This window comes from Kuraishia capsulata, genomic scaffold (assembly GCF_000576695.1).
Source record: "Kuraishia capsulata CBS 1993 genomic scaffold, Kuraishia_capsulata_scaffold_2, whole genome shotgun sequence".
NCBI classification, from domain to species: domain Eukaryota; kingdom Fungi; phylum Ascomycota; class Pichiomycetes; order Pichiales; family Pichiaceae; genus Kuraishia; species Kuraishia capsulata.
Genome location: NW_019172951.1, coordinates 1,485,452 through 1,511,906, shown reverse-complemented (window position 1 = coordinate 1,511,906; position 26,455 = coordinate 1,485,452). Strand labels below are relative to the sequence as shown.

The following is a 26,455-nucleotide window of genomic DNA, read 5'->3' as shown; positions in this document are numbered from 1 at the left end:
TGGCGAACAAGACCGACTCTGTTTTCCATTGCTCGTTTGTTGCATCCTTAGTGATACAACTGCTCTGATCGCCCGCTAGACGCTATCGTTGCCTTTTGCCCGCATTTCATCGCAGTTTGTCCAGGTACTGTTGCCGTTTTAGATCGACTCTGTGTTCATGATATCCCCAAACAAGGAGACAAACAGGAAACTGTCGCTTTTCACGTTCGACAACAAGAACAGCGGCCCGGAACGGGCCCCAGAGGATGAGGCTCCGACCGCGCCTCTTTCTGCTGCCCAACAGCTGAATTCGCCACTATCGTTGGACGATCAAATGTCTCCAACTGACGGGGATCCGGGGGCTTTTGGCTCCCTCAACGGCACTGTTGACGGGGTTGGCAGAAGTTTGTCCAATCCGTCTGACTCTTCCTTAATCTTTGAAAGATCCGTTCAGGACCCCCTAATCACAACACAGCCAGTATCGCACTGTCCGCGCTGTCTGAAGCCCAAGTCTCAGTGCCACCACAACTCCATCCTCAACCTTCCACAGCACATAAACTCCGAGAACTTCATTCCACCTGCGCTGGATTCCACAGCCTCTCTATTGAATTCTACGAAGAATCTGGATGATGTGGACATGGTGTATTCACCAAGAAGACCTTCCACTATCAACTTGTCTTATGCTCTTGGCGAAAGACAGAGCGAAAGACCTTCACTTTCTAAGCGCAGTTCTGCGGTTCTTCAGTCGCCTTCTTCGACAAATCTACGCACCGAGGGCTCAAAATCTACACTCTCTTTCTTTTCCTATGCTGATATGATCAACAACGAGGACTCGGAGGCAAACTATCAGAGACGGCCTTCCATCTCACAGACTCTGTCGCAGTCATTTTTAGGCAATCCAAGATTGTCACGCACCAATTCGGCTGCATCAAAACTGAGGTCCGTGCCTCAGGTGCCGACTCTGAATACGGCACCTTCGAGCGCAGTCTCTGGTTCTTTGGTGTCGCCCGCTTCCTTGTCTCCAGCTCTGAACAGGCCTGGAAACCCCCATTACAACTTCAGGAAGTTTGCGTTAGACTCACCCAGCGAGTCCGACGACGACGAAAAGCCATTGACGAACGGCTCGTTCTCCTCTGCCCACTCGAAAACGCGCGATGCCAGGCTCTCGGTGTCACATTCTATGTCGTCTGCGAACTCGAAGCTTGGCAGTGTGGACGATGTGTTGGATGAAGACGAGGCATTTGTGACCAGGAATGTTGGTGACACATTGCGCAGATACACGGGTGAGCTGAGAGGATAGAGTCACTCGTAGTGTTGTATCAGATCTTTTAGCGGAAAAACAATGGCGGATTTTGGGTTTTTTCCTCGTTAGTTATATCTCATGTACTTGGACGTTATTTAAGCTTTTTCCTTCGATTGCGGGATTCTATGTCGGTAAAAAGGACAACCATTTTGTAAAGAACTCATTGAAGCTTGATTCTTGTTTCCATTAGAAACTCCTCTAGAGGAACACTTACTGACCAGTCAGCGGTGAATAACCTTTAACAGCACACCAAGATTTTATCTAATCTCACAGAGGGTTAGCATTTGAGAAAATTCCAAAAACGTCTACAGTTCTTTAGGAGTTCATAAGTTTACTGATGTTTCATACAGATCATAGAGTTTATACTCATAGATAGTTCTTCCTGTTACCAGTCCGCACAAACCGCCTCAACATCCACTCGACATCGGCATCCTGGTCATCTAAAGTACCAAGCTTGATCTCAAACAGTCGCATCTCGAACCGAGGTCCAACCTCACTCAATTCAACGCCTTCTCTCGTCTTCACGTACACATGCTGTCTGACACTGATGTAATCGTCTTGATTCACAAAACTCACCACACGCGAAGAATCGCGCTTCACTCCAGGGGGAAACAAGTGCTTCAAACCCTGAACCACCCGTTTTCCTAGATCTGTGGTAAAATTTTCAAATACTAGATGTGGATATGCCTCCGATTGGTTACCGACATTGGGGATATCGTGTCTTAGCACCACATTGTGAAGCGTAAAGGTAAACGTTGGCCCGTGGGGCAGATGACCGATAGTAAGCGAAGTAGGGACACCTCTGTGCTCGTGAACAACTATAACATCCGAACAGGCAGAAGCCTTGCAACTGGCAACCAGATTCGCCATGATGTAATTTCCTCTATTGATCCTCATAGAGTTGGGCAGCAAGAGTCTTAGCTCTTTGGCAAACTGCGCCAATCGACTCGAACTGTCACGCGAGGTCGTGATTACAATCTTGGGCTCTACCAGTCCCGACAGATTGGAGTATTCGTCATCAACAGATTGCTGGATACTCTCGTCAAACTTGTGGTCTGCCTGGAGCTGCTCGTCGTCTGCTATCTCTCGCGGCAGCGCCTTTCCGCTGGCTAAACTCTGCTTCAACTGCTGCTTCTTGGCATTTAAAGCCACTTCCTGGAGCTCTACTGCCTTGCGATACAAGTATTCTCTTCTTTCTCTGGCTTGTTTTCTGAGCATATTGTGGTGGAGAAGGAATGCAAACACGGGTTGGTACATTTCTGCGGCTGAAATTTTTTGCAAATCGGTATTCATCGTGCTACAACTAAAAGAGAAATGGTTATTGCACAAAAGTGATAATAGTGCAATAACCAATAAATATCTCCTACACACCACCAAAACCTGGGGCTTCACCAGGATACCAGACCTCAATATTTTTGCACACTCCCTTCTTGTTCGAAAGCCAAGAAACACACCAACCCATAATGGAAAGAATGGTCAAGTCATCGCCGCCCAGGGGTCTTGGTGAAATAGTGGAGCACATGACTGCCAGAGCTGACAGGCACAAACATCCAATGAGCTCGCCAATACGACACCGTGTGGAGTCAACAGCAAGCCCGAGCCGAACAAGTGTTTTGACCAAGGATGTGGCAAAAGGGATTATAAGTGGAGCCTCAGGCTCTCCAGGTAGCGGAATTGGACCGCCGGCTCACTTACATGGTCCCTTATTGACGAGGTCCAGTACACGACGCGCAAAGTTCGTTCCTATAAAGCAGCAGCAGCAAAGGCGAAACCTGAGACGTGATGAGCTCAGAGTTTTGCGACGTGGTGGGTGGGATTTCATGGGTGATACTGTGTTGAGAGGAGAGGCTGCCGATGAAGAACGCGCACTACTAGAGCAGGCTCAGTTGGCTTATGATAATGCCTACGATGCCGATTATGATAATGATGATGAGGATCCGGATTATGAGCAGATGCGACTGGCTGAAATGGTGGAGATGGAGGAGCTAGAGATCATGGAGCTGGTGAAGGACTTGGACGAGCTGGATGTGTCTTCGCCCAAACCAAATTAGCTGTTGGATGTGTGGTATCTTGAGGTTTTCCAGACAGAGTACTGGATATTCGTTCTTTGAGGCAAATCCGATGCCTCTTGGCTCATTTGGAGTTAGAAAACTCACCACATGGGGTAAAAAGAGACCCTTCTCGGAACTAATGAATGTAGCATTTTGCGGAAAGCTTTAGCCTTGTGAACATGGAAGAAGTAATGAATATCCCGTAGTACGAGGCTTATGCGTGTAGAATCCAGTGGTTGCAACCTAAAGTGTATATTTTGGAGGTTTGCCGTCGTGTACGGGAAGGACTAATGCACACCGTGGACAGAAGACGAGACAGCACTTTAATGGCGATTGCGACCAAGTGGGAAACTGACTTTATACTTTAGTCGCTATAGTCTAAGCTAAGCCTTAATCGAGAAAATGAAACTGATATGTTCCCTAACGGCAGATAGTTGACAGGTAGGGTTGCGAAATCAGACCCAGTAGTGTAGGCACTAACCATAAAACCTCTCGATTCGAAGCCGTAATCACGACTCAGAACTGCTTGTAACTCGCTCAGAACCAATTGTTTCTTTTTATGCCTCGGACCAGAAAATGTGCTTACTTCCTGCAAAAATATCCCTCGTGGAAGCCCGTGGAGCAAAATTTGACGCTCACGTGTCTGCTAAGCACACTCAAAAACACTACATATACTGCGCACCTCCAAAACGTGTGCCTGGAGCAGCTTGGAATAATTTGAGCGAGCGGGCAAGAGAAATTTTCATTATACAATGGAGCCTCTCAATGGAACCTCCCAATGCAGCTCTCAATGCACTATTGAGTAGTAACAAAGACTGTAGTCTTCAACAGAATAGTGCAATTCATTCACGGCACCAGAACAAAAAGGCTGTCACGGCAGAATGAAAGTCTTACCCCGTCGTATGCCATCGGCCAAAATGCCTGGAAAGACTCATGCATACCAAGATGCTACTCTGCTATTCAATATCACTCTGTAAGCACGATAACACGTTTTTGGGTCCTGGAGCCCGGAGTCGAGCAGAAGATGATGAGCACGTGTCGCACTGCCACATGCAACGAAAGAGACTAGTAGAACGCGAGAATATGAGAACAAGTAAATAATAAGAAGTTAATAAAACCTATAAGTTGTGATTCACCATATAACTGCCTATCTATCAACGATCCGCTTACAGTCAACCCCGTTTCAAATCGCCGTTCTACTTCTCCCATTCGTTATCATCGTCAAGTCACCAGCCACACCAGCCGCGCCAATCGTGCGCCGCATCATGCGGCCGGCTGCATGGGTGTCTTGGGCCGCGTTGGATAGAGAGAAAAAGATAAAACTGGGGGTGAGAAAAAGGCTTCATTGGTCTAATTGCAGCGACACATGGGTGGGGTTGCAGGCACGTCCTAGGAAGTAAATTCCACCATTAGGGGTTTTTATGCGTGGCAGCGAATGATTATAAAAAGGCACGGGGTCCTCTAGTGAGTGGGGAAGTTGAAGAAACTGAAAATATTGGTGACCATCAGACGACAATAATAATCGTCTTAGGCTGTGTTGATTCCTGTTATAGTACTCTTTTAGGAGTATTCTGAGATCTTCGCTTCGAGACTTCGAAGGCTTATAGCAAAGACCCTGCTTTTCACCTCCTGGATAGCAGGTTCAATACAACCTTATTCAACTTTCTTGTTTCATCTTCGGCTATTTTTTGGCTGACTGTGACCTTCATTGAGACTTTCCGAATTTCTCAGGTCTAACCAAGGCCTAGCTGACTAAACTATTCACAGCTTTTGATAATCCCAATTCCGATAATGAGCACCGATCTTTCAGGCAAAGATCAGGCATATTTAGAGGTCGCTGAATCGTCTTCTTCAATCGAATACAACAAGGAAGACCGTGCTGCACGTTTCACAAAGAAGAAGTCATGGTCAGACATCTTCACCATCATCTGTGCTGGTGCTGCGCTGATCAGTGATGGCTACCAGAACAACGTTATGTCCATGATGAACTTAGTCTTTGCCAAAGAATATCCTGACCTCTACGACGCCACTCTCAAGACGAGAGTCTCGAACGCGTTGCTCGTAGGAGCCGTTCTGGGCCAAGTCGTGGTCGGTCTCACGTGTGACTACATGGGTCGTAAGTGGGCTATTCTCAGCACCACCTTGCTGATTGTGGTGGGATCGATTTTGTGTACCGCTGCACATGGCGTAACCACTCTGGGAATGTTCTGGATGATTATTGTGGCTAGAGGTATCACCGGGTTCGGTGTTGGTGGTGAATACCCAGCTTCCTCTACTAGTGCTTCGGAGTCTGCTAATGAGACCAGCAAGCGTCGTGGTGGAGTCTTCGTGCTTGTGACCAACCTGCCGTTGTCACTCGGAGGTCCTTTTGCTCTGATAGTGTTCTTGATTGTTTATTCTGCCACTGGTACAGGAGCCCATCTTTCCACTACTTGGAGAGTATGCTTTGGTATCGGTGTCATCTGGCCTCTGTCGGTGTTTTACTTCCGTTGGAAGATGGCCACATCGGTTCTCTACAAAAAGGCTGCTATCAAGCACAACGTGCCGTACTTCCTCGTGTTCAAGTACTACTGGAGACGTTTACTGGGAACATGTGGATGTTGGTTCATATATGACTTTGTGACCTTCCCCAACGGAGTGTTCTCCTCCACCATCATCTCCTCTGTCATCGATGACTCTTCGGATTTGATAAAGGTTGGAGAATGGAACCTTCTGCTGGGAATAATTGCCATTCCAGGTGTTTTGGTGGGAGCCTATCTTGTTGACAAAATCGGACGTAAATATACCATGATCGTTGGGTTTGCCGGCTATCTGGTAATCGGACTCGTGATAGGATGCTCATACTTCCACATCAAGAATATCGTACCTCTTTTCATTGTTTTCTATGGATTGTTCAATTCTTTTGGAAATCTCGGTCCTGGTGACACCATGGGGTTGACTTCTGCCGAGTGCTATGCTACCCCAGTTAGAGGAACTCTCTATGGTCTTTCAGCTGCTCTCGGTAAGACCGGTGCTGCTGTTGGCACCCAATGCTTCACACCAATTCAAACTCATTTGGGTAAGGAATGGACCTTTATCATTGCTGCTATTCTTGGTTTCATCGGGGTAGTGATTGCGTGGTTCTGTATTCCTCATTTGACAGATGACGATCTCATGATGGAGGATGTCAAGTTCGAGAAATACTTAAAGTCGAAGGGCTGGACAGGGTCTTTTGGACTGGACGACGAGAAAACAGTGTTGAACAATGGAGATGTTGAATTGGAAGATGCTGTAAAAGCTTAGAAATCATATCTTCGATTCAATGCTTGATCCAATCAAGTACATTATCTGCTATTTGCTTAATATGATCTGCTAATATTCCTGTAATAAGTCAAATGTCCGATGTGATCTGGTCTGTGAACTGTAAATGCTGACAGTACTCCCACTGTTTAAGGGACCTTTTCACCAAATATATAAGACCTCTTTTTGATGGAGCTTCACTTTCTCCTCTTGCTTCACCTTTCGCTTCTCTTGCCTTCGACTCCGTCTAAGGCTTCTCTGCCAAAGGCTTCTCTGCCTCGCCTCGGCTTTCAGACTCAATTTCGCCCTCTGTGTCAGATATTGCCTCTTGATTGTCCAACTCCTTCTTCTGCCTCAACTTCAACAGGCACCTCTTCAAAACTGCAAGTGTCGCTGGCTTCTCAATAACATCATCGAACACCCCCGCTCCAGAAGCCTCCGACGAAAATGCTGTTATCGCCACAATTGGCGTGTTCGAGTTGATGCTAGAGGTGTGCTTGATCAGCTTCACTACATCAACACAGTCGAGCCGTGGCAGCTTCAGAGCAGTGAAAATCACGTCGAATTTCACACCTCCAGTTGCAGACCTAATCATATCGTCTGGATTCGAAGTTGGAACAACCTCGCAACCGAGCCGTCTGAGATTTTCTTCGATAGAGTATCTGACGATCGGAATTGGCTCGCAAATCAGCACATCCATCGCAATCAGCATAGAGTCAAAATCCGTACTTGTGGAAGACGAAGTCCGCACTTTGCGCGAATTGCGCCGCAGGTTTACCCTCATCAGGGCAGAACTTCGCGAATCTTCCGTATCAGACCCAGAAGGGGAGAAATCGCTTAGGGTCCGATTCAACCCTCGGCTGAAGAACTTGCCAAGATGGCCGTCAGACTGTTTGGACTTCGGCTTTGCTATAGGAGATCCGTAATCAGCCCGGGTCAGAGCGAGAGGCGAAGAGCGCCCAGAATCGTCTTCAACAGCGTGGAAACGTACCGAGGGCGAAGTTGCCAGGAATTTGGCGCTGGCGCTGGAACTGGCGGTTCTTTGTCGAAAGAATTGACTGCCCCCTGAACCAGGCGTCGAATCAGAAGACGAAACACTAGAGAACGAGCTACGATGCTCTAGATGTTCAGTACGCAACCTCGTGATGACATCTTTGTTGGCCCGTTCGAGTGCAGAAACGTTTTTGTAGTTGAAAGAGCCAAATTCGGAGTTGGAATCGTTCAACCTTGAACCGCGACGTTCCTTTTGAACAGCCGAGGTCTTCGGCGTAGAACCTGCTGTTGCAGAAGAACTCGAATTAGACCGAGCAACTACACTTCCAGACCTCATACGTTCAGCCGAACCAGAGTTCGAGTTTGAGCCAGAGCTTCGCTTGCGCTCTTCATGCTCGTCATCAGCCTCGCCGGCATAATCCTCAGCAGTGATGGTTTCATCTTCTTCCTGGGCGAAAATCTTCATATCGGCACCACGAGGATCAAAGTAGTTGGTAGACTCAGGATCTTCCTGGTTGGGCACAAAGGAGGCCTCTTCTATGAATAGGGTGGACCAGTCAAGCCCGTGAAAATAGGCATGATCCATGATTTCAGCAGAACCAGATGCTCCCAACCGTTTTGATGGGTCCTTCTCTAACAACCTTGTAATCAAGTCGCGTGCCAGATCAGAGCAGTATTCCCGGAACTCAAGTTCTGGCAAGCTCGGCCATTGGATCGGTCCATGCAGGATGTTTTCGAATACCATTTCTGGCGTATGCCCCGAAAATGGCGGATACCCGAACAGAAATTCAAACATTATACATCCGATGGACCACCAATCAGAGACTTCATCCTGAGAAACACCCTGGACGGTTTCTGGAGCAAGATAGTCTGGAGTTCCAACAAATTTGCGGCTCTGGGTTGAGATTCGCGGGTCAAAAAGGGCGTAGCCATCGGCAGATTCGTCAACTAACGGTCTAAGTAACGGGGAACCGTTAGAGCTTGCGTTTGAGTTTGAACGCCTAAATGACGGTTCTGGCGAGTGCCCAAGTGAATCTTCGAGTCGAGGATGGACGCTGTCAAAAGTCGGAGACAATGAGAATGGTGTCACATTGCTGGAGCTTCTTCTGTGCAGGAATGGATCCAGAATAGCAGGATCGCTGTGCACACTCACAGATTTGCGGGCTTGACGACCAACCAAACCCATCCGCGAAAGCCCAAAATCAGTGAGTTTAAGATGTCCGTTTGAATCAATCAGCAAGTTATCGGGCTTCAAATCACGATGAACAATGCCTTTTTGGTGGAGATCGTCAATTCCGACTATAACTTCTGCAATGTAGCGCTTGGCCCACATTTCAGGCAAGGATCCCATGTTTTTCACTAAAGTAGCACAATCCCCACCATTGAGATACTCCATCACCAGATAAAGATAATCACGCGTCTGGAAAGATGAGTAAAGTTTTGCTACATACGGAGACTCCGCCTGCGACATCATGATTTCTCGCTCGGCTCGGACATTGGTAACCTGATTCTTGGCTATCATATCTGACTTCTTGAGCACTTTCATCGCAAAATACTCACCCGTTATCTTGCGACGCACCAGGAAAACGGAGCCAAAGGCGCCTTTGCTGATGGGCTTTATCACCTCGTAATCACGCTGTGATGGAAAACTAGGTTTTGAAGTAGATACCAGCAATGGCGATAATGGCGCGGTTTTCGAAGATGAAATCGACCCGGAACCGTGCCCTGCAGATAGAAGAGACAGATGCGTGTAATCTGAAGGTGTATGATGACAGTCCGAGCTCAGAAGTAACGGAGATGCGATTGGGGTATTTGAGCCGGAGATGCTTCTGGCCTTGGTGTTCCTTTGAATAGACGTCATCGGACTTTGTTGAAAGTAATTGGGGGAAAGCTGGCGTCTGGGTGAAGGCTGGTGCACACCAGTACCCCCACCTGAACTCCTTGAACCACGACCTCTGGATATGGGCTCCTCACCTTCTACAATAGTGGGAGTCTTCAGACGAGACCCAGAGTCGTTTTTTGGCGTGACAGAGCCAGATCGACTGGCCTTACGAAAGTCTGGAGTCTCGAAAAGACCTTGTCGAGTCGGCTGAGGCGAATGGAGCCTCAAATGTACTTCTGGAGTGGGTGTAGAGGCCCGCGAATACTCATCGTCTGTGATAGCAGAGTAGTCATTTGTGCGATCACGAATTTTGCGAACTGTGCTTTCAACAGTCTTCAAAACCATCTCATTAGTTTCCTTATTGATCTTGTCAGAATACTGAAGAACTGACCCAAATCTGTAGATGGCATCCAGTTTGTCTTGGGCAAGTCGTTCGGCATCTTCTGTCAACAGCTTGACAGCCATGTCATTTGACTCAGGTAATTTCATTTCCATGAAACGCTTTATTGATTCATTTGTTTGCGGAGAATACGCAATTTGATTAGTACCTTCGAGCTCTACGAGCTCACCTGGATTCACGCCCAAGGCATCATCACAGTACTCCAGCAACTTGTCGAAGTTCTTGAATGGAAACCGCTTGTTGAACACGTGTATTCGTCGTATCTGTGCTGAATTGGCCTCCGGCAAAGTTGGAAGAGGATAACCGCGATATTCCGTCAAAGTGGGGCTTTTTGTTGCCACGGCTTCCATGATTTGTACCACCAGCTTGCGGTGGTCTTGAAGCTGATCGTGTTTCAATTGGACCATTTCCTCTGCCCTATGTTCGAGAACACATAGTTCTGAGTGCTTTTCGAGCCACCAAGACGGCACAAGCTGCTCACAGATGCGGCAGAGCTCCGTTGTGGGACTCGGAACAGCATCTGGGTCAATGATACCCTCCTCCATCAGCTGCAGCAAGTAGGACTCTAGTATATTCACTCCAAAGCCTAGATTTTGCACCAACTCGTGTGGAAGCTCCAAAACAAGTTCCTTTATTGGTACAAAAGGTTTTAGAATCCACATGGAATGCGTTGGAAGGTTCGTGGCGGTGTCGTGAATCAAGATACCCTGACCTTCCAGTTCGATGGAACCTCCGTCGTTGGACAGTTCTGATTCAGCGCTACTAGCATCAAATTCGTCCGTACTGTTCGAAACAATGGGTTTCAATGTGTTGGTTAAAGTCTGGAATCGCACACGATAACTGGAATCGTCAATCATCATCGAATCCACCGCCCGGTTGAAGACTTTTGCGTCAAGATCATCTCCTAGAACCACAGAACCGGCGGGGGTTCCCACAATTTTGTGGCGATTTGTTCCCACAACATACTCCCAATTGCGGGAGAGATACCTCACGTTGCAGTCCATGTCTAACTCCATCACTATGCTCGGGTTCTTCGAAGATGCGGTGATCAAATCGTTCTGATGGTCTTGCTCTGGTTCTTCATCCTCAACTATTTGCGAATGATCTGCGGAAATTTCACTCAAAACATCTCCGGAAACCTCAAGCGGCGACATTGAGCGCGTATCGGCCCGATGCGGTTCCCTGGAAGCATCTTGTGCTAAGAAAAATGGGTTTCGAGAAGCGACTGGGGCCTTTAGCGGATGTTCTAAAGATGGTTCTGATGGCTGTATCAATCTGACAGGCACACCAGACTCACCAGAAGAGCCACATGACGTGGCTTCGGGGTCGTCCATGCGAGAAACGGGGAGCTCGCAGAATATGTATGGAGATTGAAGTACAACAAGTGATGTTTAGAGGGGAAGAACAAAGGAGAAGGAGGGCGCGATGGGGCGTGTTAGAGGTCGTGTGTAGAATAATCTGGAGGACGGACAAGGAAATCGGGAGAGAAAAGTTCGGTTATTTGAGAATAAAAAGTTCAATTACTTCGGAACTACGAACGACACTATAAATTGAGCTTTTGGCTGAAAGAAAGCAACCGTTTACGGGGGAGATGGGCTATCTATGCCAAACCGTTGGTCAGCTGTCAAAACGGGTAGTGCGACAACGGCCAAATAGGTCCAAAAGGTTATGTGCCCTTATGTGTCTTATTATAAAGAGAAAGAGAGAGAGGATTGCGGATTCATTATTTCGGTGCGAATTCATGAGAATTTGATGTTTTCTTGAATCAACAATTACTACATTCCTTTCACTTACTCTTGGTGACTCATTTGGTAATGGGAAACTCACTACTGTAAACTAGACCTACAGGGCTGTTCAGGAGCAAGCCAGCCAGCTTTGCTCTGCATGATCAAAACTCCATTTATCTCATGAGCAAATGCATCGCTTCTTCAATTGTGGTAATCAATTCTGCCAATTGGACCATGTTTGGTCTTTTCTCACTCCACTACACCTGTGTCCGTACTAACATCTAATCAAGAGGCTATTCTAAGCTTTGGTCACGTGCAAGTTTCTATCTTACATCAGAGATCCCAATCCGGACGTATCTGGCGCCGTGTCATAGTAGGCAGGTAGGTGCTTTGATGGAAGACTGGATAATACTTGCAGAAAATCCTGAATTTTCATGGAAAACAGACCCCTGAGAAACAAGCGACTGATATAGATCAACGTCCATCATGGCTATACAGCTTTTACTCTTTGCCAGAAGTAACCTGAGTGAATGCTCAAGACCTTCGGCATCCAAAGGGTCCAGCCACGCCCGCCGCAAATCCCGTTTATGCCTCTCGATTTCTCTCAGAGAAAAGCTCCAAAAAACGCTAAAACGCGGCAAAAAGCACAGGATTGCACCAGCACGTTGCCATTTGTAGTTTCCGTATATACCAGTTAGTCTCTCACCTAACACTCCCTGTTTTCTACAATTACCCCCTTGCTCCACCTAAAAACTCTCTCCCTCGGTTCCAACAATAGATCGCTTCGCCTAGCCCTGTTTCCTAATTGGGACATCTAATATTACCCTTTCAGGATATTTGCCAACACACGAAATGCACCATCGCACATTTTTGAAATGCGCACGTCAGCAACGATGGGCTCGAGGAGGTCTCCCTTCCCCCCTGAAATTCGTCCTTCCTCTCTTTCTTTCTTAATTCTTAACAGATATCCCCTGTACCAAAGCCCAGAAGCCCAATTCACCGCTTGCAATGCACAGAACATACTCTCTGAGAAGCCAACGCGCCCCAACCGCCTCGCAGATTGCGTCGCCCCCACCTCCGGTCTCCACCACCAAGAGCAAGTTCTTTGGTTCGGCCTCAATCGGTAAGTTGTGCTAAATCCCCCTTTTTTTGAAGTCAATTAGACGGATTGCATCCATAGTCTTGTACTAACAAACTCTGAAGCCTCTTCTATCAGAAAGTCGACTGCTGGTTCTTTCGGACCAGAGCTCTCGCGCAAGCTTTCGCAGCTCATCAAGATCGAGAAGAACCTCGAACGTTCCATCGAGCTCGTGGCACGCGAGCGCAGACTTGTGGCCAAGCAATTGTCTTTGTGGGGTGAAGAAAACGATGATGATGTTTCCGATGTCACTGACAAGCTCGGAGTGCTCATTTACGAGATTGGAGAGCTCGAGGACCAGTTCATTGACAAGTACGACCTGTACCGTGTTACCCTCAAATCCATTCGTAACATCGAGGCCTCGGTCCAACCTTCGCGTGACCGCAAGCAAAAGATCACTGATGAGATTGCCCACCTGAAGTACAAGGACCCACAATCTCCTAAGATTCCAGTCTTGGAGCAAGAGCTTGTCAGAGCCGAGGCTGAGTCCCTTGTTGCTGAGGCGCAACTCTCTAACATCACCAGAGAGAAGCTCAAGGCTTCGTTTTTGTACCAATTCGACGCTCTCAGAGAGCTCTCCGAGAAGTTTGCTTTGATTGCCGGTTACGGTAAGGCCTTGCTCGAGCTTTTGGATGACTCTCCAGTCACTCCAGGTGAGACCAGACCAGCCTACGACGGTTACGAGGCCTCCAAGCAGATCATCATTGATGCTGAGAACGCTCTGGCTGCCTGGACTCTGGACTCAGCTGCCGTCAAGCCAGCTCTCTCTCTCCACCAAACCGTCGACGACGTGTACGAGGAGACTGAGGAGACCGAATGGGCCGGTGAAGCCTCTTCTTAAGCACATGGCCATCTCTAAAAGGGCCTTAGTTTTTCCTCTTTAGCTCAGTGTATTCTTTATCGCCTTGCCCTTTGAACGAATAGTAGTGAATATCCGAATTCATTTGGAAATCTCGGAATATTTTTATAAAATTGTGACTGCCGATACAAGGCGATAAAAATACCTGAATTACGGCTTCAATTGGCCTCAATTGCGTAATTAACCGGTTTTTCGCCAGCTGTTAACGGCTTATCTGATATCGCAAATGTCAGGTGAAATTTCGATTTTGAGCCCTTGAATCGTGCAAGACACTACTGATAACGTAGGCTTTCGGCCTGTAGGTTTACATCAATCAATTAGTATTTAATAGAAAAGATTCCGCTGATGAAAGTTTTACGAACATCTCACACAGTTTCTAGTTGCTGTTGATTCCTCTACACTGGCAGCCAGCGGACTGAAAAGCCCAGATTGTATGCTCTATACAGTGCTTGGTTGATGCACGCGACGAAACAAAAACTTTAAGCAGCGCCAAAGGGGTCAAAATAACAGTTATTAAAGATTTAATTACATCATTTGAAGGTGAATAACAAGATGAAGTGCAGAATTACTGTCTAGTCTCACAATTGTGTCGGTTAGGCGGGCAATTGATTTTTGAGTCGTTAGGTCGTGCAGCCCTGGTTTCCACCCATGATCTCAGCGGCAAAGCCCATTGTTATATCGCCCGCTATTGTATGCTTTCTTCAACACCTGGATAACCTCTCAACATGACGAAACAGCCCAAGGTCCAACTGTTGAAGGTGAGTTCGGTTTAGCTCATATCTTAAAGCTTCAAAAAGCCTTTGCTAACTTCCAACAGAATCCCCAGTTTTACTGGTTTCTCGGTAGGTTTTCGATTTCTCTCGGCGTCTCCTTGATTCGACACTAACCGACCACTTAGGCCATGCCACAGCCCTCGTTTTGATGGTGATAACCACAGTGTTATCATTCTTCACGGCACCAACCTCAGCCACTTACATGCGGTTCTACGGGTACTCGCTTAACGCTACTATATTCACCTACCTGGTCGTTCTCAGGCAAACCTACAAGGCCAAACCAGTTTCGCTAGTTCTTTCCCAATACAGTTCTCTCATCCGTGATGATAACGTTCAGTACATCGGATTGGCAATCCTGCTGAGGCTGAGTGCAAGTGTCCCAGGGCCTGTCATTGGCGGGCTATATCCCTTTTCCATCTACGCTCTTTTCCATGTTTTGCGGTACATTGCGGACTTGGTGCCTGCGGTAAGACCTCGTGTGGCCTCAGTGTTGGCTTTGAATGACCGTGCAGTGTACATTGCGGCAAACGCTGAACTTCTACTCTGCACATCATTTGCGCTTCCACTTGTGAAGATGTTTCTGCTTCTAGGGATTTTGCGGAATCCAGTGTACTCCATCCGCCAATTAGTGCTCATTGCCGGGATCACTGTGTTCTTGAGATTTCGTTATTTTCAGAGCAAATATACCCGGACCGTTGTGGATGGCTATGACATGCGGATCGCTCAATTGGTGTGCTCTCCGTATGCTCCAAACAATGCACCATACATTTACGCCGCAATTAAGGGAGTGTTTACGAGGGCTCTGGAGCCAGTACGCCCGGCGTTGAAGAAGCAGTAAATGAGACAGGAATGGAGAACCAACCCTAATATTGACCATTTTCGATCCATACTCTTACTCCGCGATTGAAATTGGGTCAACTCTGATTCTGAGCCATCTGATGTATTTAAGAGAAAATAGTCAATATAAAATTTAATGTTTGCGAATCCCGTAGCGTAAGTGCGATTTTCCATTTTCGTCAGCGCTCGCGTGCCCCACAGTCCAGCTGGCCGAGCGGCTTACGTTTGCATCACACACGGTGGTGGCACATTGACAAACCACAACGACACGCGTGATCGATTATTTCCAACTGTTCATCAACAAAATCCACCCCATTCGGACTCTTCGTTACTTGTAATTCGCCATTTCGTGAATAGCCCAGAATCAACCAGAATCACTACGCTTCTCCAATCTTAGTGCACTAACCAAGTAGTGCAAAACTCACCGAACCTTCCAGAAGTATGGAACCCTCTGGAACTTTTCAACTCGACGTTGGGGCGGGTTATATAAGACGGATGCCCGCGCTCGTTCCAAGCTGGACACTCCTTTCTCTCTTCTTCTTAACAAGACAACTTCTTTTGTTTGTATAACCCACACACATCACAAATCATGTCTAAAGCTATCGGAATCGATTTGGGTACGACCTACTCCTGTGTCGCCCATTTCTCCAACGACAGAGTGGAAATCATCGCCAACGACCAGGGTAACAGAACTACGCCATCTTTCGTGGCGTTCACTGACTCTGAGCGTCTCATCGGTGATGCCGCTAAGAACCAGGCTGCTATGAACCCTTCGAACACTGTTTTCGATGCCAAGCGTCTTATTGGCCGTAAGTTCTCGGACCCAGAAGTCCAGGGTGATATGAAGCACTTCCCATTCAAGGTTATTGACAAGGGCTCCAAGCCAGTTGTCGAAGTCGAATTCAAGGGTGAGACCAAGGTGTTCTCCCCAGAAGAGATTTCATCTATGATCTTGACCAAGATGAAGGAAACCGCCGAGTCTTACCTCGGAACCAAGGTCAATGATGCCGTTATCACAGTGCCAGCCTACTTCAACGACTCGCAGCGTCAAGCCACCAAGGATGCTGGTTTGATTGCCGGTTTGAACGTCTTGCGTATCATTAACGAGCCAACTGCTGCCGCCATCGCTTACGGTTTGGACAAGAAGGACACCGGAGCTGGTGAACACAACATTCTCATCTTTGACTTGGGTGGAGGAACTTTCGATGTTTCTTTGTTGTCCATTGATGAGGGTGTCTTTGAGGTCAAGGCCACTGCCGGTGACACCCACTTGGGTGGTGAGGATTTCGACAACAAGCTGGTGAACCACTTTGTTCAAGAATTCAAGAGAAAGCACAAGAAGGACCTGACCTCCAACCAGAGATCGCTCAGAAGACTGAGAACCGCCGCTGAGCGTGCCAAGAGAACTTTGTCCTCTTCCACGCAGACTTCGCTCGAGATCGACTCTCTTTTCGAGGGTATCGACTTCTACACCTCCATCACCAGAGCCAGATTCGAGGAGCTCTGTTCCGACCTGTTCAGATCCACCTTGGAGCCAGTTGAGAAGGTGTTGAAGGACGCCAAGCTTGACAAGTCTCAGATCCACGAGATTGTTCTCGTTGGTGGTTCCACCAGAATTCCAAAGGTCCAGAAGTTGGTTTCCGACTTTTTCAACGGAAAGGAGCCAAACAGATCTATCAACCCAGATGAGGCTGTTGCCTACGGTGCCGCTGTCCAGGCCGCTATCTTGACCGGTGACCAGTCCTCCAAGACTCAGGATCTGTTGTTGTTGGATGTTGCTCCTCTTTCTCTCGGAATTGAGACCGCTGGTGGTGTTATGACCAAGTTGATCCCAAGAAACTCCACCATCCCAGCCAGAAAGTCTGAGACCTTCTCCACCTACGCTGACAACCAGCCAGGTGTGCTGATCCAGGTTTTCGAGGGTGAGCGTGCCAGAACAAAGGACAACAACCTGCTCGGTAAGTTCGAGCTTTCCGGAATCCCACCAGCCCCAAGAGGTGTTCCTCAAATTGAGGTCACCTTCGACATTGACGCCAACGGAATCTTGAACGTTTCCGCCGTTGAGAAGGGTACTGGTAAGACTCAAAAGATCACAATCACCAACGACAAGGGCAGACTCTCGAAGGAAGACATCGAGAGAATGGTCAACGAGGCCGAGAAGTTCAAGGAGGAGGATGAGAAGGAAGCCTCTAGAATTGCTGCTAAGAACAAGCTTGAGTCTTACGCTTACTCTTTGAAGAACAGCACTTCTGAGGAAGGTTTCAAGGACAAGGTTTCTGAGGAAGAGCTCACTACCTTGAACAAGGCCGTTGAGGATGCCATCAACTGGTTGGATGAGTCCCAGGCTGCCTCCACCGAAGAGTACGAGGAGAAAGAGAAGGAGCTCCAGGGTGTTGCCAACCCAATCATGATGAAGTTCTACGGTGCTGGTGGTGCTCCAGGTGGTGCTGCCCCAGGTGGCTTCCCAGGCGCCGACGGTGCTCCAGGTCCAGGCGGTGATGGCCCAACCGTCGAGGAAGTCGATTAGATATCATGACCCGTTTATAGCTAATATCTTAAATTAAAGGACTTGTGTTTGAAACGAAAAAGCGTAGAGCTGCATAAAATTGAGGTAGCAGTAATGCGAAACGAAGGTGAGCTTATTTAAAGTGTATCAACCAATCACATCAATCGTGCCAGTCCTAATCCACGAATTCTCAAGCTTCGTGTGGCTTTCAACCCGGTTACTCAGCACAACCACTCTCAACAATCTTCGACTATCACAATGGAAAAGAGAAAATTGTTGTCTGAGCTCTTAGATGCTGATGAGACTCTGCTGGATAGAGCAGATGCCGATAATGGTGTGGAAGTTGGGCCCGAGGACGAATTAGACACAGACGCACCAGAAGGTTACTGCACTGATTGCAAAGACATGCCTACCCAGATCCGCTGCGAGACTTGTTCTGAGGACTTCTGCGGGATTTGCTTTGCTTTGGTTCACAAGGGCAAAAGGAAAGAACACGTGAGTCACAAGGTGGAAAGCGGACTGGTGGAGCCAGGAAACGGCGGGGCTAGAGTGGATGCCCAAGAGGAAGATACAGACTTGGGAATTGATGCTGCAAATCCTGTCCAATCAGACCATGAAATCGATGAGCGGATTCTGCGAGGAATGCGCAGAAACATCCAGTACATTCCGATGAGACTATCGGCGGAAGAGAGACAGCTGTTGCGTCTACTTGAGTCTGCTCTACACGTCTCTGAGTACACCGACCGTGTGGATGTTTTGTCGTACAAGTCAAAAACAAGAAGACAAGTGGAGCAGCTGAGAGAAATTTGTTCGATCTTGGCAGGTTTGGTCGTTGCGTCGAATTTGAAGGTTGGTCAGAGGCTAATTGAGGATAAGAACTTCGAAGACAACGCCGAATGGTATCAAAACGTGTTTGAAATTGGAAGAAGATATAAGATCATGAACCCAGAAAGAATGCGTGATAGTTTTGGCAAGTTATGCTACATGGTGATGGACTCACGACTTCCAGAGGTCCAAGAACACATGGAATTCGACCTCTACAAACCCATAAAAACCATCCATTCGTTCCTATCTTCGCGTGATGACGGTGGAAAAGGTCTCAAGATATTTGAAGACCCGCTGGTTCTTTCTGCAACGGCAGAGATCCGGGCTGAGGGCAAACCACGCCTTCAAATCCGCAGAGAGATCGGTGCTAAGGAGGCAGCCATAGAGAAGATCGCCAATAAATACTCGTGTGCTGCGGGATTTACCAAAGAAGAAATCCGCCAAGTTCTCTACTCAGTTGGCGATTTTAATGCATACACTAATGCCAATATGTTACCTGTGATCCGGATGTCCAAATTGCTGGAGCTATTTGAAGGTGAGACCGGAAAGCACTCGTTGGGAATCCGGTTTGGTCGCGGTGGTGCAAGGCTGTCACATGAGCATGACCGCCAGATTCAATACGTGAGACAATCGTTGAGTTTGTGGACACTCATAATGAAGGAGATGATCCATCTCTGGTCTCTGGCAGATGATGACATGTTCAGCAGTGGAAGATACCAGTTGATGTCCACTGGCCAGGGATTGAACCGGGTAAAACCGTGTCCATCTGTTTTGAGAACCATGCACACGATCTTGTCTGAATGTCAGAAAAAGTGCAACGGCTGGGTCGGGTCCAGCGCCATTCATCTTGGTGATCACACGGTGCCCAATGCTCTTTTTTTTCTGGACAAGTACTTTCAGGTCCCTCGTATTCTGATTCCAGTGGATCAAGCTTTACGTGCAATTGATGAGGTAACCAAAAATGACCACTTTGTTGCAGATTATGTGAATGCTCAGTTTGGTTCTTCCCAAGACCTCAAGAAAGAGATCCTGGCTGATTTCTTTCGCCATGCCTTTGACGGTTCAGGTGGAGACAACTTCTATGATGCCGGATCATGTATCGATGGACGACTCACTAGTGCGTGGAATTGGGCTAATAAGATTGGCCAGAAGGAATACTATAAGGTGTTTCTTCTGTCTGGGTTCATTGGTTTCAACGGGCTAGAAGGTTTTTAATCTATAGAGTATGCAGCTGTCTTCCCAAAGTACTCTAATAAAATTTTCAATAGATAAAAAGAAGGAAAGGAAGAACGTAATCTTTCACATTCTGCATGTCACTCTGTAGTCGAAGCAAAAAAAAATCACGACCTCGGTGAGGATCGAACTCACGATCTTGCGATTAACAGTCGCATGCCTTAACCAGCTTGGCCACGAAGTCTTTTGTAATGACCAAAATTTCTTGTGTAGACTGGCCCTGATTATCACGGTTATCACACTACTAAAGAACATATGAGAGAGAAATACGAATGTGCAAATAACATGCAAAATATCGATTGAAAAATTTCATTAAGTTTGGACCATAGACATATAATGTCAGAGTACTAGGCTAACTGACCAGGAAAATAAAATGGGATCGAATATATAGGTTTTCCTGATTAGTGCCCTGATGGCAGACCCGATGGCACGTTCAGATCTGCTACTATGTATCCACACATCTGCTACCTGAATAAGTGACCTATATAACCTGAAAATGTGAAATCCAGTGTCACTCAAAGGCGCAAAAGCCTGATTTTTTTCCAAGTTGAGCTCGCTGCTGCGGCGCCTCCCCCATATGGGGTCGCGATCACGTGAGACTTGCCTCGGACGCGTCCTCCACACGCTGCTGTTGCTTATCAACTCTTCATCAAATGCCAGTTCTCTCCTTGCTATATACCCTGAAATCTGCCATGAGACTGCAAGAATGTTTTCTGAACCTGGCCTGAAACATGTGGTGTGGAAAAACAAAGACGTAAAAATGGTATGAAAGCTTCACCATTGAGTCCTCTTAAGTCCCTTATTGGACCTTCTTTTCAATGCTAACACACTTCTCCAGAACATGGCAGGAAACCTGATTGAAACTCTCGATGTCAACAACGAAAATCAGGCGCTTTATATCTGCACTACTAGTGACTTTCCGGTTGAACAAATCGAGGATTACGTTCCAGTAGGAGATCATAATGCTCTCGAACGACTTCAATTGGTGCGGTGTTTCTATTTGTCGGAAATAATAGAGTGTTTCGATCTGTTTGAGGAAGCAAAATATGTGGTGATCCAAGATCTTGAGGCTGTTTATAAATTGGGATTGGCCAGGAATTATTCCGAAGGTATGTTAGTTTAGGCCGTGGTACATGGTGGGCCATGGCGATCCCAAACCCGCCAATCCTATAGTCAACCAGACGAACAACTAACCTGTGCAGCGCAATCCCAAATGGTGGATATTTTGAGGAGACTCCGAAAACTTGCCCAGAAAGGGACGATCGCACTGGTGAGTGGGAGCTTTCATTATCACATCGAATGCGATGTTTAGCACAAATACTAATTAACAGGTCTACGATACGGAGATTGCGACCGAACAAACAAATAGGCCCAGGGAGTTTGTGAATAGTCTCTATGATGAAGAAATAGAGGTGTATAGAGATATCGACCTGGCTATATAGAATACGGACGCATTGGAGTATATGAGTATGGGTGACCAGGCGTATAGAATTGTGGGGGTATAATATGATAACAATAATGAATGAATGAAATTGATTTACATGAGGATACAGATATAATGATCTTTGAACTTGAAAATCTTGAGTTCAGAGTTCTGATATCGTAACTATATCTCACAACTAGATTAAATGCAATAGTGTCTTCTTATCACCACGTGATAAACACGTGATAATAAACAGGGCTAATACAACCTTAGTAACTATGAAGTGCATCAATCAACTATTCCACAAAGCAAGTCACCCAGCGATGGACATGAGCCCGCGACAAAAAGACCATCGGCCCTCAGAGTTTGTCGTTTTTGAAGTTTACAAAGACTCACTAGATACTCTTTTTTCTGTGTACACCATAGCTATCAAAGATGAGCACTTTTGAACCAGTTGTCGTTATTGACGGTAAGTTAATGTAACAGTTACAATGAGTCTAGCTGGTTTTTCTGAGGGCGCTCTGTTTGTTGAATCATCGGGGAGAAAAAAGGGTTTATGAGAACCGGTATTCTTTCATGTATTCCTATGCTATCCCAACATGAGAGAACGTATCAAAGGACGCTAAACAGGTTGCGTTCACAAAACAATTATCTCTCACCTCTCTCTTGAACCAGTGACTACGATTTGCAACTTTTTCACTTCACTTTTCACCGAATGTTCACTAACACTCAACAGGAAAGGGACACTTATTGGGTCGTTTGGCATCCATCGTTGCCAAGCAACTCTTGAACGGTCAACACGTTGTTGTCGTCCGTGCCGAGGCTTTGAACATCTCGGGTGAGTTCTTCAGAAACAAGTTGAAGTACCATGACTACCTGAGAAAGGGAACCAGATTCAACAAGGACCACGGTCCATTCCATTTCAGAGCCCCATCCCGTATCTTCTACAAGGCCCTCCGTGGTATGGTTTCCCACAAGACCGCCAGAGGTAAGGCTGCTTTGGAGAGACTTAAGGTGTTTGAGGGTATCCCACCACCATACGACAAGAAGAAGAGAGTCGTTGTCCCACAGGCCCTCAGAGTCCTGAGATTAAAACCAGGCAGAAAATACACCACTGTCGGTCAACTGTCGTCTGCTGTTGGCTGGAAGTACGAGAGTGTCGTTGACACCTTGGAGGAGAAGCGTAAGGTCAGATCTGCTGAATACTACGCCAAGAAGAAGGCCCTCACCAAGAAGCTGAACGCTGCTAAGGCATCTGTTGCCGAGAGCGAGGCCTCCGCTGCCTTGGCTGCTCTGGGTTACTAAGTTTATACAAACGAATCAAGAAAACGGCTTAAGAATTAATTTTTAACTAACCAAACAGTAGTGAGTGCAACTTTACGTAGATTAATCTCGTCCACGTCTTGCGGAGTTTACTTGTCACTCCATACTGTTAGTTAATGTGCACAGGGAAATAAAATCCGAGAATTAAGCGTCTTGGGATATTTGGAAAAAGTTCACGTTTTGAAAAATCCTTGTAGTAGGTATTGTTAAACTTAAGCGAGGGATAATTTATGTGTGCAGCTCGATTTGAGGTTGGAAAGAAAATATTTCAGATTAACGGAAATGTGGAAACAACCGGAAACGATGAAGTGAAAAGTTGGTAGACGGGGTGCAGGAGCTGAACTGAAACAATTGAGCTAGAATTGATGTCTGGACTTCTATGAAGTTTAGCAGAGACATTTATTTGATATACCTCATACACTATTTTTAAACTAAGACCAAAGGTGCAGCTCTCATCCACATTGCAATACTCTTGGCCTGACACTTGACTCCGATCGGCTCTGACGTCTTCTCAGCTACGTGCGTGAACCAAGACCATACGAGAATTTCCCTTCCGAGGTGGCCCAATGATTATCCGAGCCGAGATCCACGCAGTTGGCGGAGTGACAGTGATCGCAAAACGATTGTGCTTTCCCGCAAAAAGCAAAAAAAAAGTATATTCATAGATATTTCTACTTTATGAAAAGGCTGGTTGTATTTTAAATCCATAATCCTCGAATTTGTCTTGTCTTTTTTCTTTCTCAAAATCGGACCGGTACACGCGTCCATGTTCGGACCCGTTGGATGTTTCCGGCCTGCAACGAAAATATTGGGAGATTTTTATGAATCGAGGGATTGTACAAAACAAGTTAGAATAAAGCCAGCAAAAGGCTGGGGAAAAGCTAAGAACAATGTGACAGTATTTAAATATCGCTTAGACCTTTTATTTGCTTATAAATACTGAAGGAGACCACCCGGGTTTCTTGAACCAGTGGTTCTGATCTCCCATTTTATTCCCTACACGACCGATATCTTCCAGCCCCTTGACCAATCACACCGTTTCCGTCGCATCTCGACGGGCAACCAATGCTGATATAAATCATCGATGGGATCCCCCTGTTTTTTTCACTCTTTTCTTCTCTTTCAACTATCGTTCAATCCACCAATTGATCCATTAGATATTTAACCCCATAATATTCCAACAATGGCTACCGATCAGAAGTCTTCCTTTTTCATCGATTTCATGATGGGCGGTGTTTCCGCCGCCGTGTCCAAGACTGCCGCTGCTCCTATCGAGCGTGTCAAGCTCCTGATCCAGAACCAGGACGAGATGCTCAAGCAAGGCCGTCTTGCCAAGCGTTACGACGGTATTGTTGAGTGTTTCAAGAGAACCGCTGCCGAGGAAGGTGTTGTTTCTTTCTGGAGAGGAAACACTGCCAACGTTATCCGTTACTTCCCAACCCAGGCTCTTAACTTTGCCTTCAAGGACAAGATTAAGGCCATGTTCGGTTTCAAGAAGGATGAGGGATACTGGAAGTGGTTTGCCGGTAACTTGGCCTCCGGTGGTTTGGCTGGTGCCACCTCTTTGTTCTTCGTTTACTCTTTGGATTACGCCAGAACCAGATTGGCCTCTGACGCCAAGGCTTCTAAGGGTTCCGGAGAGCGTGAGTTCAACGGTTTGTTCGATGTTTACAAGAAGACCTTGGCTTCCGATGGTATTGCCGGTTTGTACCGTGGTTTCCTTCCATCCGTTGTCGGAATCATTGTGTACCGTGGTCTCTACTTCGGTCTCTACGACTCCTTGAAGCCAGTTGTCCTTGTTGGTCCTCTTGAGGGTTCTTTCTTGGCCTCTTTCTTGTTGGGTTGGACTGTTACCACCGGTGCTTCCACTGCCTCTTACCCATTGGACACCGTTAGAAGAAGAATGATGATGACCTCCGGTCAAGCCGTCAAGTACAAGGGTGCCTTTGACGCCTTCACCAAGATCGTTGCTGCCGAGGGTGTCAAGTCCTTGTTCAAGGGTTGCGGTGCTAACATCCTTAGAGGTGTTGCCGGTGCCGGTGTCATCTCCATGTACGACCAGTTGCAAGTCATCCTTTTCGGAAAGAAGTTTAAATAAGCGTTTCGATCACGGCTGCTTTTGGAGGCTAAAGCCGGTTTCGATACACTTGCCACTGTTATATACTGTAGTCTTCAATTGTGCAAACAAAACAAAAATTCGTGTAGATACTGGCATTTGAAGTTCGTCCATATTGGGCGTACGTATTATTCAACATGCCTAAGTTCGAAAACAACACACCAGAACAGTCTCTTCACTTTTATATCCCTCCTGGTTAGCTCTATAGCATAGACTTTGCGTGGTTTACTCCGCTTGGTAGAGCTCAATCTTCCTATCTAACTCTATGCGGAACACTCGGTAAGTATCAAGGTTCGCACAGCCAACTCTAGAGCTGCAAAGGATTGATCCGAGTATTTGACCCATAATTATTAGTACCACATAAAAGACCTCATAGACAACTTGATTCCGCACAAATAATTGTTTTTTGGTGGACTCTTCCCATTCACTTTCCTTTGCTTACTCTCTATACTTAAACCTACACATGTAACCTGATCTTTCTGTTGATTACCACACTACTTCCCACATTCCCGAGAGGGGCTCGCCTCGAGACATCGAATCGGGACCCTTGGATCGCGGGGGAAACCACAAACTAAAGACCATTCCAGCAGTCTTACTTGGACCCACAACAGTGCCTGGACTTGCCCACCAATAGCTCTGTCACGTTTGCGGGAATCTGAATTTCCAATTCTGACGTGTCGCTATCGGATCATCACCATTCCAGATCGGGCTAGGTCAGGGCTTTAAGTTTACAGTTCAAGCTTTCTCGGACCCCTCTTTGAATCTTGTTTGTCTTGTTTTTTTTCCCCAATTGCTCTTGCGCATTGCAATTTGATCTCATGAATGAACGCTACGAGGCTGCCAGCCTGCTTCCCAACAACGCCTTTGAGGTCAACATCCAGAACGTCCATCCATTGGACCAGCCTATTCTACGAACCAGATCAGCACCCAACACGCGACAAAAACCCCTGAAAGATGCCCAATTGAATGCGCCAGAGTCCACAGTTACTGCAGAGACAATATCCAAGGGATTCAGCGATTTGGTGGGGTTTCTGCAGATGATTGCCAAGCTGGTGCGATTTGTAGCCATGAGAGTATGGCGATTTGTGGTGTGGCTGGACCTATTAAATTGGCAGGAAACGGGCATGGTGCATCTTCCAAGCTTTGCTATGGGACTGGTATTTGTGTATTTACTGGTTTCATTGTTTGGAGGCAGATTTTCAGGCTCGGGACTGGTAACTCTATTGGTGTGTGGGGCAGTGGTTGCTTTGATGTTTACAGCCGAAAACAGTTCCGAATCTCCCGAGAACCAGGAGCCCATTTCAAGAGTCACAGAAGAAAGAACAGCCACGATACCAAGAAGAACGAACGTGGTGCGGCGAAATAGCGATAGACCTAGACTGGTGAATTTGGCTATGGAACCGCCGAGTACACCCAGAAGGAACTCTGCGGTTTCGCGAAATTCAGAGGAATCCCCGAAGAAGTCGGCCAGGTATCATTTTGTCAAGAATGCAAACAAGTGAAAAATGAAAATTTTAATGAGGAGTTGAAGCTTAGTTTCAAACGAAGACGATTGGAGATGAATATCAGCACTCCAAAAACTGCATAACCTTCTTATGTTAAAGGAGATACACTAGCAGATGTTTGCTAGGAGTGAAATAAATGTCCAAGATTCATCGTATGGGAGGCAGTGTCTTGTGCGAGTTACACGTTATCTGTCCGTCTTTCTAGAAGGGGAGATATGCGATATTTGACTAGTCCCATGTCCTGGAGGACATACTTAATAGGAGGCACAAGCTTATCAGCTAGACCACACGAACTACGTGTTT

The 26,455-nt window shown here is 46.8% G+C and overlaps 14 protein-coding genes across 14 annotated transcripts; 12 read left to right on the top strand and 2 right to left on the bottom strand.

Annotated features, from left to right (window-relative positions):
* Positions 1-157: 157 nt before the first annotated feature.
* Positions 158-1,279, top strand: KUCA_T00002101001 (uncharacterized protein; the record flags this gene model as incomplete). Its single annotated transcript, XM_022604347.1, has 1 exon — positions 158-1,279. The coding sequence occupies one exon, from the start codon at positions 158-160 to the stop codon at positions 1,277-1,279; it is 1,122 nt and encodes a 373-aa protein (XP_022458138.1).
* A 369-nt stretch (positions 1,280-1,648) lies between these two features.
* Positions 1,649-2,500, bottom strand: KUCA_T00002100001 (uncharacterized protein; the record flags this gene model as incomplete). The annotated part of the gene is made up of 1 exon (XM_022604346.1): positions 1,649-2,500. One exon carries the CDS (start codon positions 2,498-2,500, stop codon positions 1,649-1,651), a length of 852 nt encoding a protein of 283 aa, XP_022458137.1.
* Positions 2,501-2,745: 245 nt separating this feature from the next.
* Positions 2,746-3,333, top strand: KUCA_T00002099001 (uncharacterized protein; the record flags this gene model as incomplete). Its single annotated transcript, XM_022604345.1, has 1 exon — positions 2,746-3,333. One exon carries the CDS (start codon positions 2,746-2,748, stop codon positions 3,331-3,333), a length of 588 nt encoding a protein of 195 aa, XP_022458136.1.
* A 576-nt stretch (positions 3,334-3,909) lies between these two features.
* Positions 3,910-4,218, top strand: KUCA_T00002098001 (uncharacterized protein; the record flags this gene model as incomplete). Its single annotated transcript, XM_022604344.1, has 1 exon — positions 3,910-4,218. One exon carries the CDS (start codon positions 3,910-3,912, stop codon positions 4,216-4,218), a length of 309 nt encoding a protein of 102 aa, XP_022458135.1.
* Positions 4,219-5,124: 906 nt separating this feature from the next.
* KUCA_T00002097001 (uncharacterized protein) lies at positions 5,125-6,615 on the top strand (the record flags this gene model as incomplete). The annotated part of the gene is made up of 1 exon (XM_022604343.1): positions 5,125-6,615. One exon carries the CDS (start codon positions 5,125-5,127, stop codon positions 6,613-6,615), a length of 1,491 nt encoding a protein of 496 aa, XP_022458134.1.
* A 244-nt stretch (positions 6,616-6,859) lies between these two features.
* Positions 6,860-11,221, bottom strand: KUCA_T00002096001 (uncharacterized protein; the record flags this gene model as incomplete). The annotated part of the gene is made up of 1 exon (XM_022604342.1): positions 6,860-11,221. One exon carries the CDS (start codon positions 11,219-11,221, stop codon positions 6,860-6,862), a length of 4,362 nt encoding a protein of 1,453 aa, XP_022458133.1.
* A 1,401-nt stretch (positions 11,222-12,622) lies between these two features.
* Positions 12,623-13,593, top strand: KUCA_T00002095001 (uncharacterized protein; the record flags this gene model as incomplete). The annotated part of the gene is made up of 2 exons (XM_022604341.1): positions 12,623-12,737; positions 12,818-13,593. 2 exons carry the CDS (start codon positions 12,623-12,625, stop codon positions 13,591-13,593), a joined length of 891 nt encoding a protein of 296 aa, XP_022458132.1.
* Positions 13,594-14,532: 939 nt separating this feature from the next.
* On the top strand, positions 14,533-15,222 carry KUCA_T00002094001 (uncharacterized protein; the record flags this gene model as incomplete). Its single annotated transcript, XM_022604339.1, has 1 exon — positions 14,533-15,222. One exon carries the CDS (start codon positions 14,533-14,535, stop codon positions 15,220-15,222), a length of 690 nt encoding a protein of 229 aa, XP_022458131.1.
* Positions 15,223-15,810: 588 nt separating this feature from the next.
* KUCA_T00002093001 (uncharacterized protein) lies at positions 15,811-17,748 on the top strand (the record flags this gene model as incomplete). The annotated part of the gene is made up of 1 exon (XM_022604338.1): positions 15,811-17,748. The coding sequence occupies one exon, from the start codon at positions 15,811-15,813 to the stop codon at positions 17,746-17,748; it is 1,938 nt and encodes a 645-aa protein (XP_022458130.1).
* Positions 17,749-17,985: 237 nt separating this feature from the next.
* On the top strand, positions 17,986-19,767 carry KUCA_T00002092001 (uncharacterized protein; the record flags this gene model as incomplete). Its single annotated transcript, XM_022604337.1, has 1 exon — positions 17,986-19,767. One exon carries the CDS (start codon positions 17,986-17,988, stop codon positions 19,765-19,767), a length of 1,782 nt encoding a protein of 593 aa, XP_022458129.1.
* A 724-nt stretch (positions 19,768-20,491) lies between these two features.
* KUCA_T00002091001 (uncharacterized protein) lies at positions 20,492-20,908 on the top strand (the record flags this gene model as incomplete). Its single annotated transcript, XM_022604336.1, has 2 exons — positions 20,492-20,548; positions 20,624-20,908. The coding sequence occupies 2 exons, from the start codon at positions 20,492-20,494 to the stop codon at positions 20,906-20,908; spliced, it is 342 nt and encodes a 113-aa protein (XP_022458128.1).
* A 735-nt stretch (positions 20,909-21,643) lies between these two features.
* KUCA_T00002090001 (uncharacterized protein) lies at positions 21,644-22,513 on the top strand (the record flags this gene model as incomplete). The annotated part of the gene is made up of 2 exons (XM_022604335.1): positions 21,644-21,677; positions 21,945-22,513. The coding sequence occupies 2 exons, from the start codon at positions 21,644-21,646 to the stop codon at positions 22,511-22,513; spliced, it is 603 nt and encodes a 200-aa protein (XP_022458127.1).
* Positions 22,514-23,714: 1,201 nt separating this feature from the next.
* KUCA_T00002089001 (uncharacterized protein) lies at positions 23,715-24,629 on the top strand (the record flags this gene model as incomplete). Its single annotated transcript, XM_022604334.1, has 1 exon — positions 23,715-24,629. One exon carries the CDS (start codon positions 23,715-23,717, stop codon positions 24,627-24,629), a length of 915 nt encoding a protein of 304 aa, XP_022458126.1.
* Positions 24,630-25,465: 836 nt separating this feature from the next.
* KUCA_T00002088001 (uncharacterized protein) lies at positions 25,466-26,149 on the top strand (the record flags this gene model as incomplete). The annotated part of the gene is made up of 1 exon (XM_022604333.1): positions 25,466-26,149. One exon carries the CDS (start codon positions 25,466-25,468, stop codon positions 26,147-26,149), a length of 684 nt encoding a protein of 227 aa, XP_022458125.1.
* Positions 26,150-26,455: the final 306 nt, after the last annotated feature.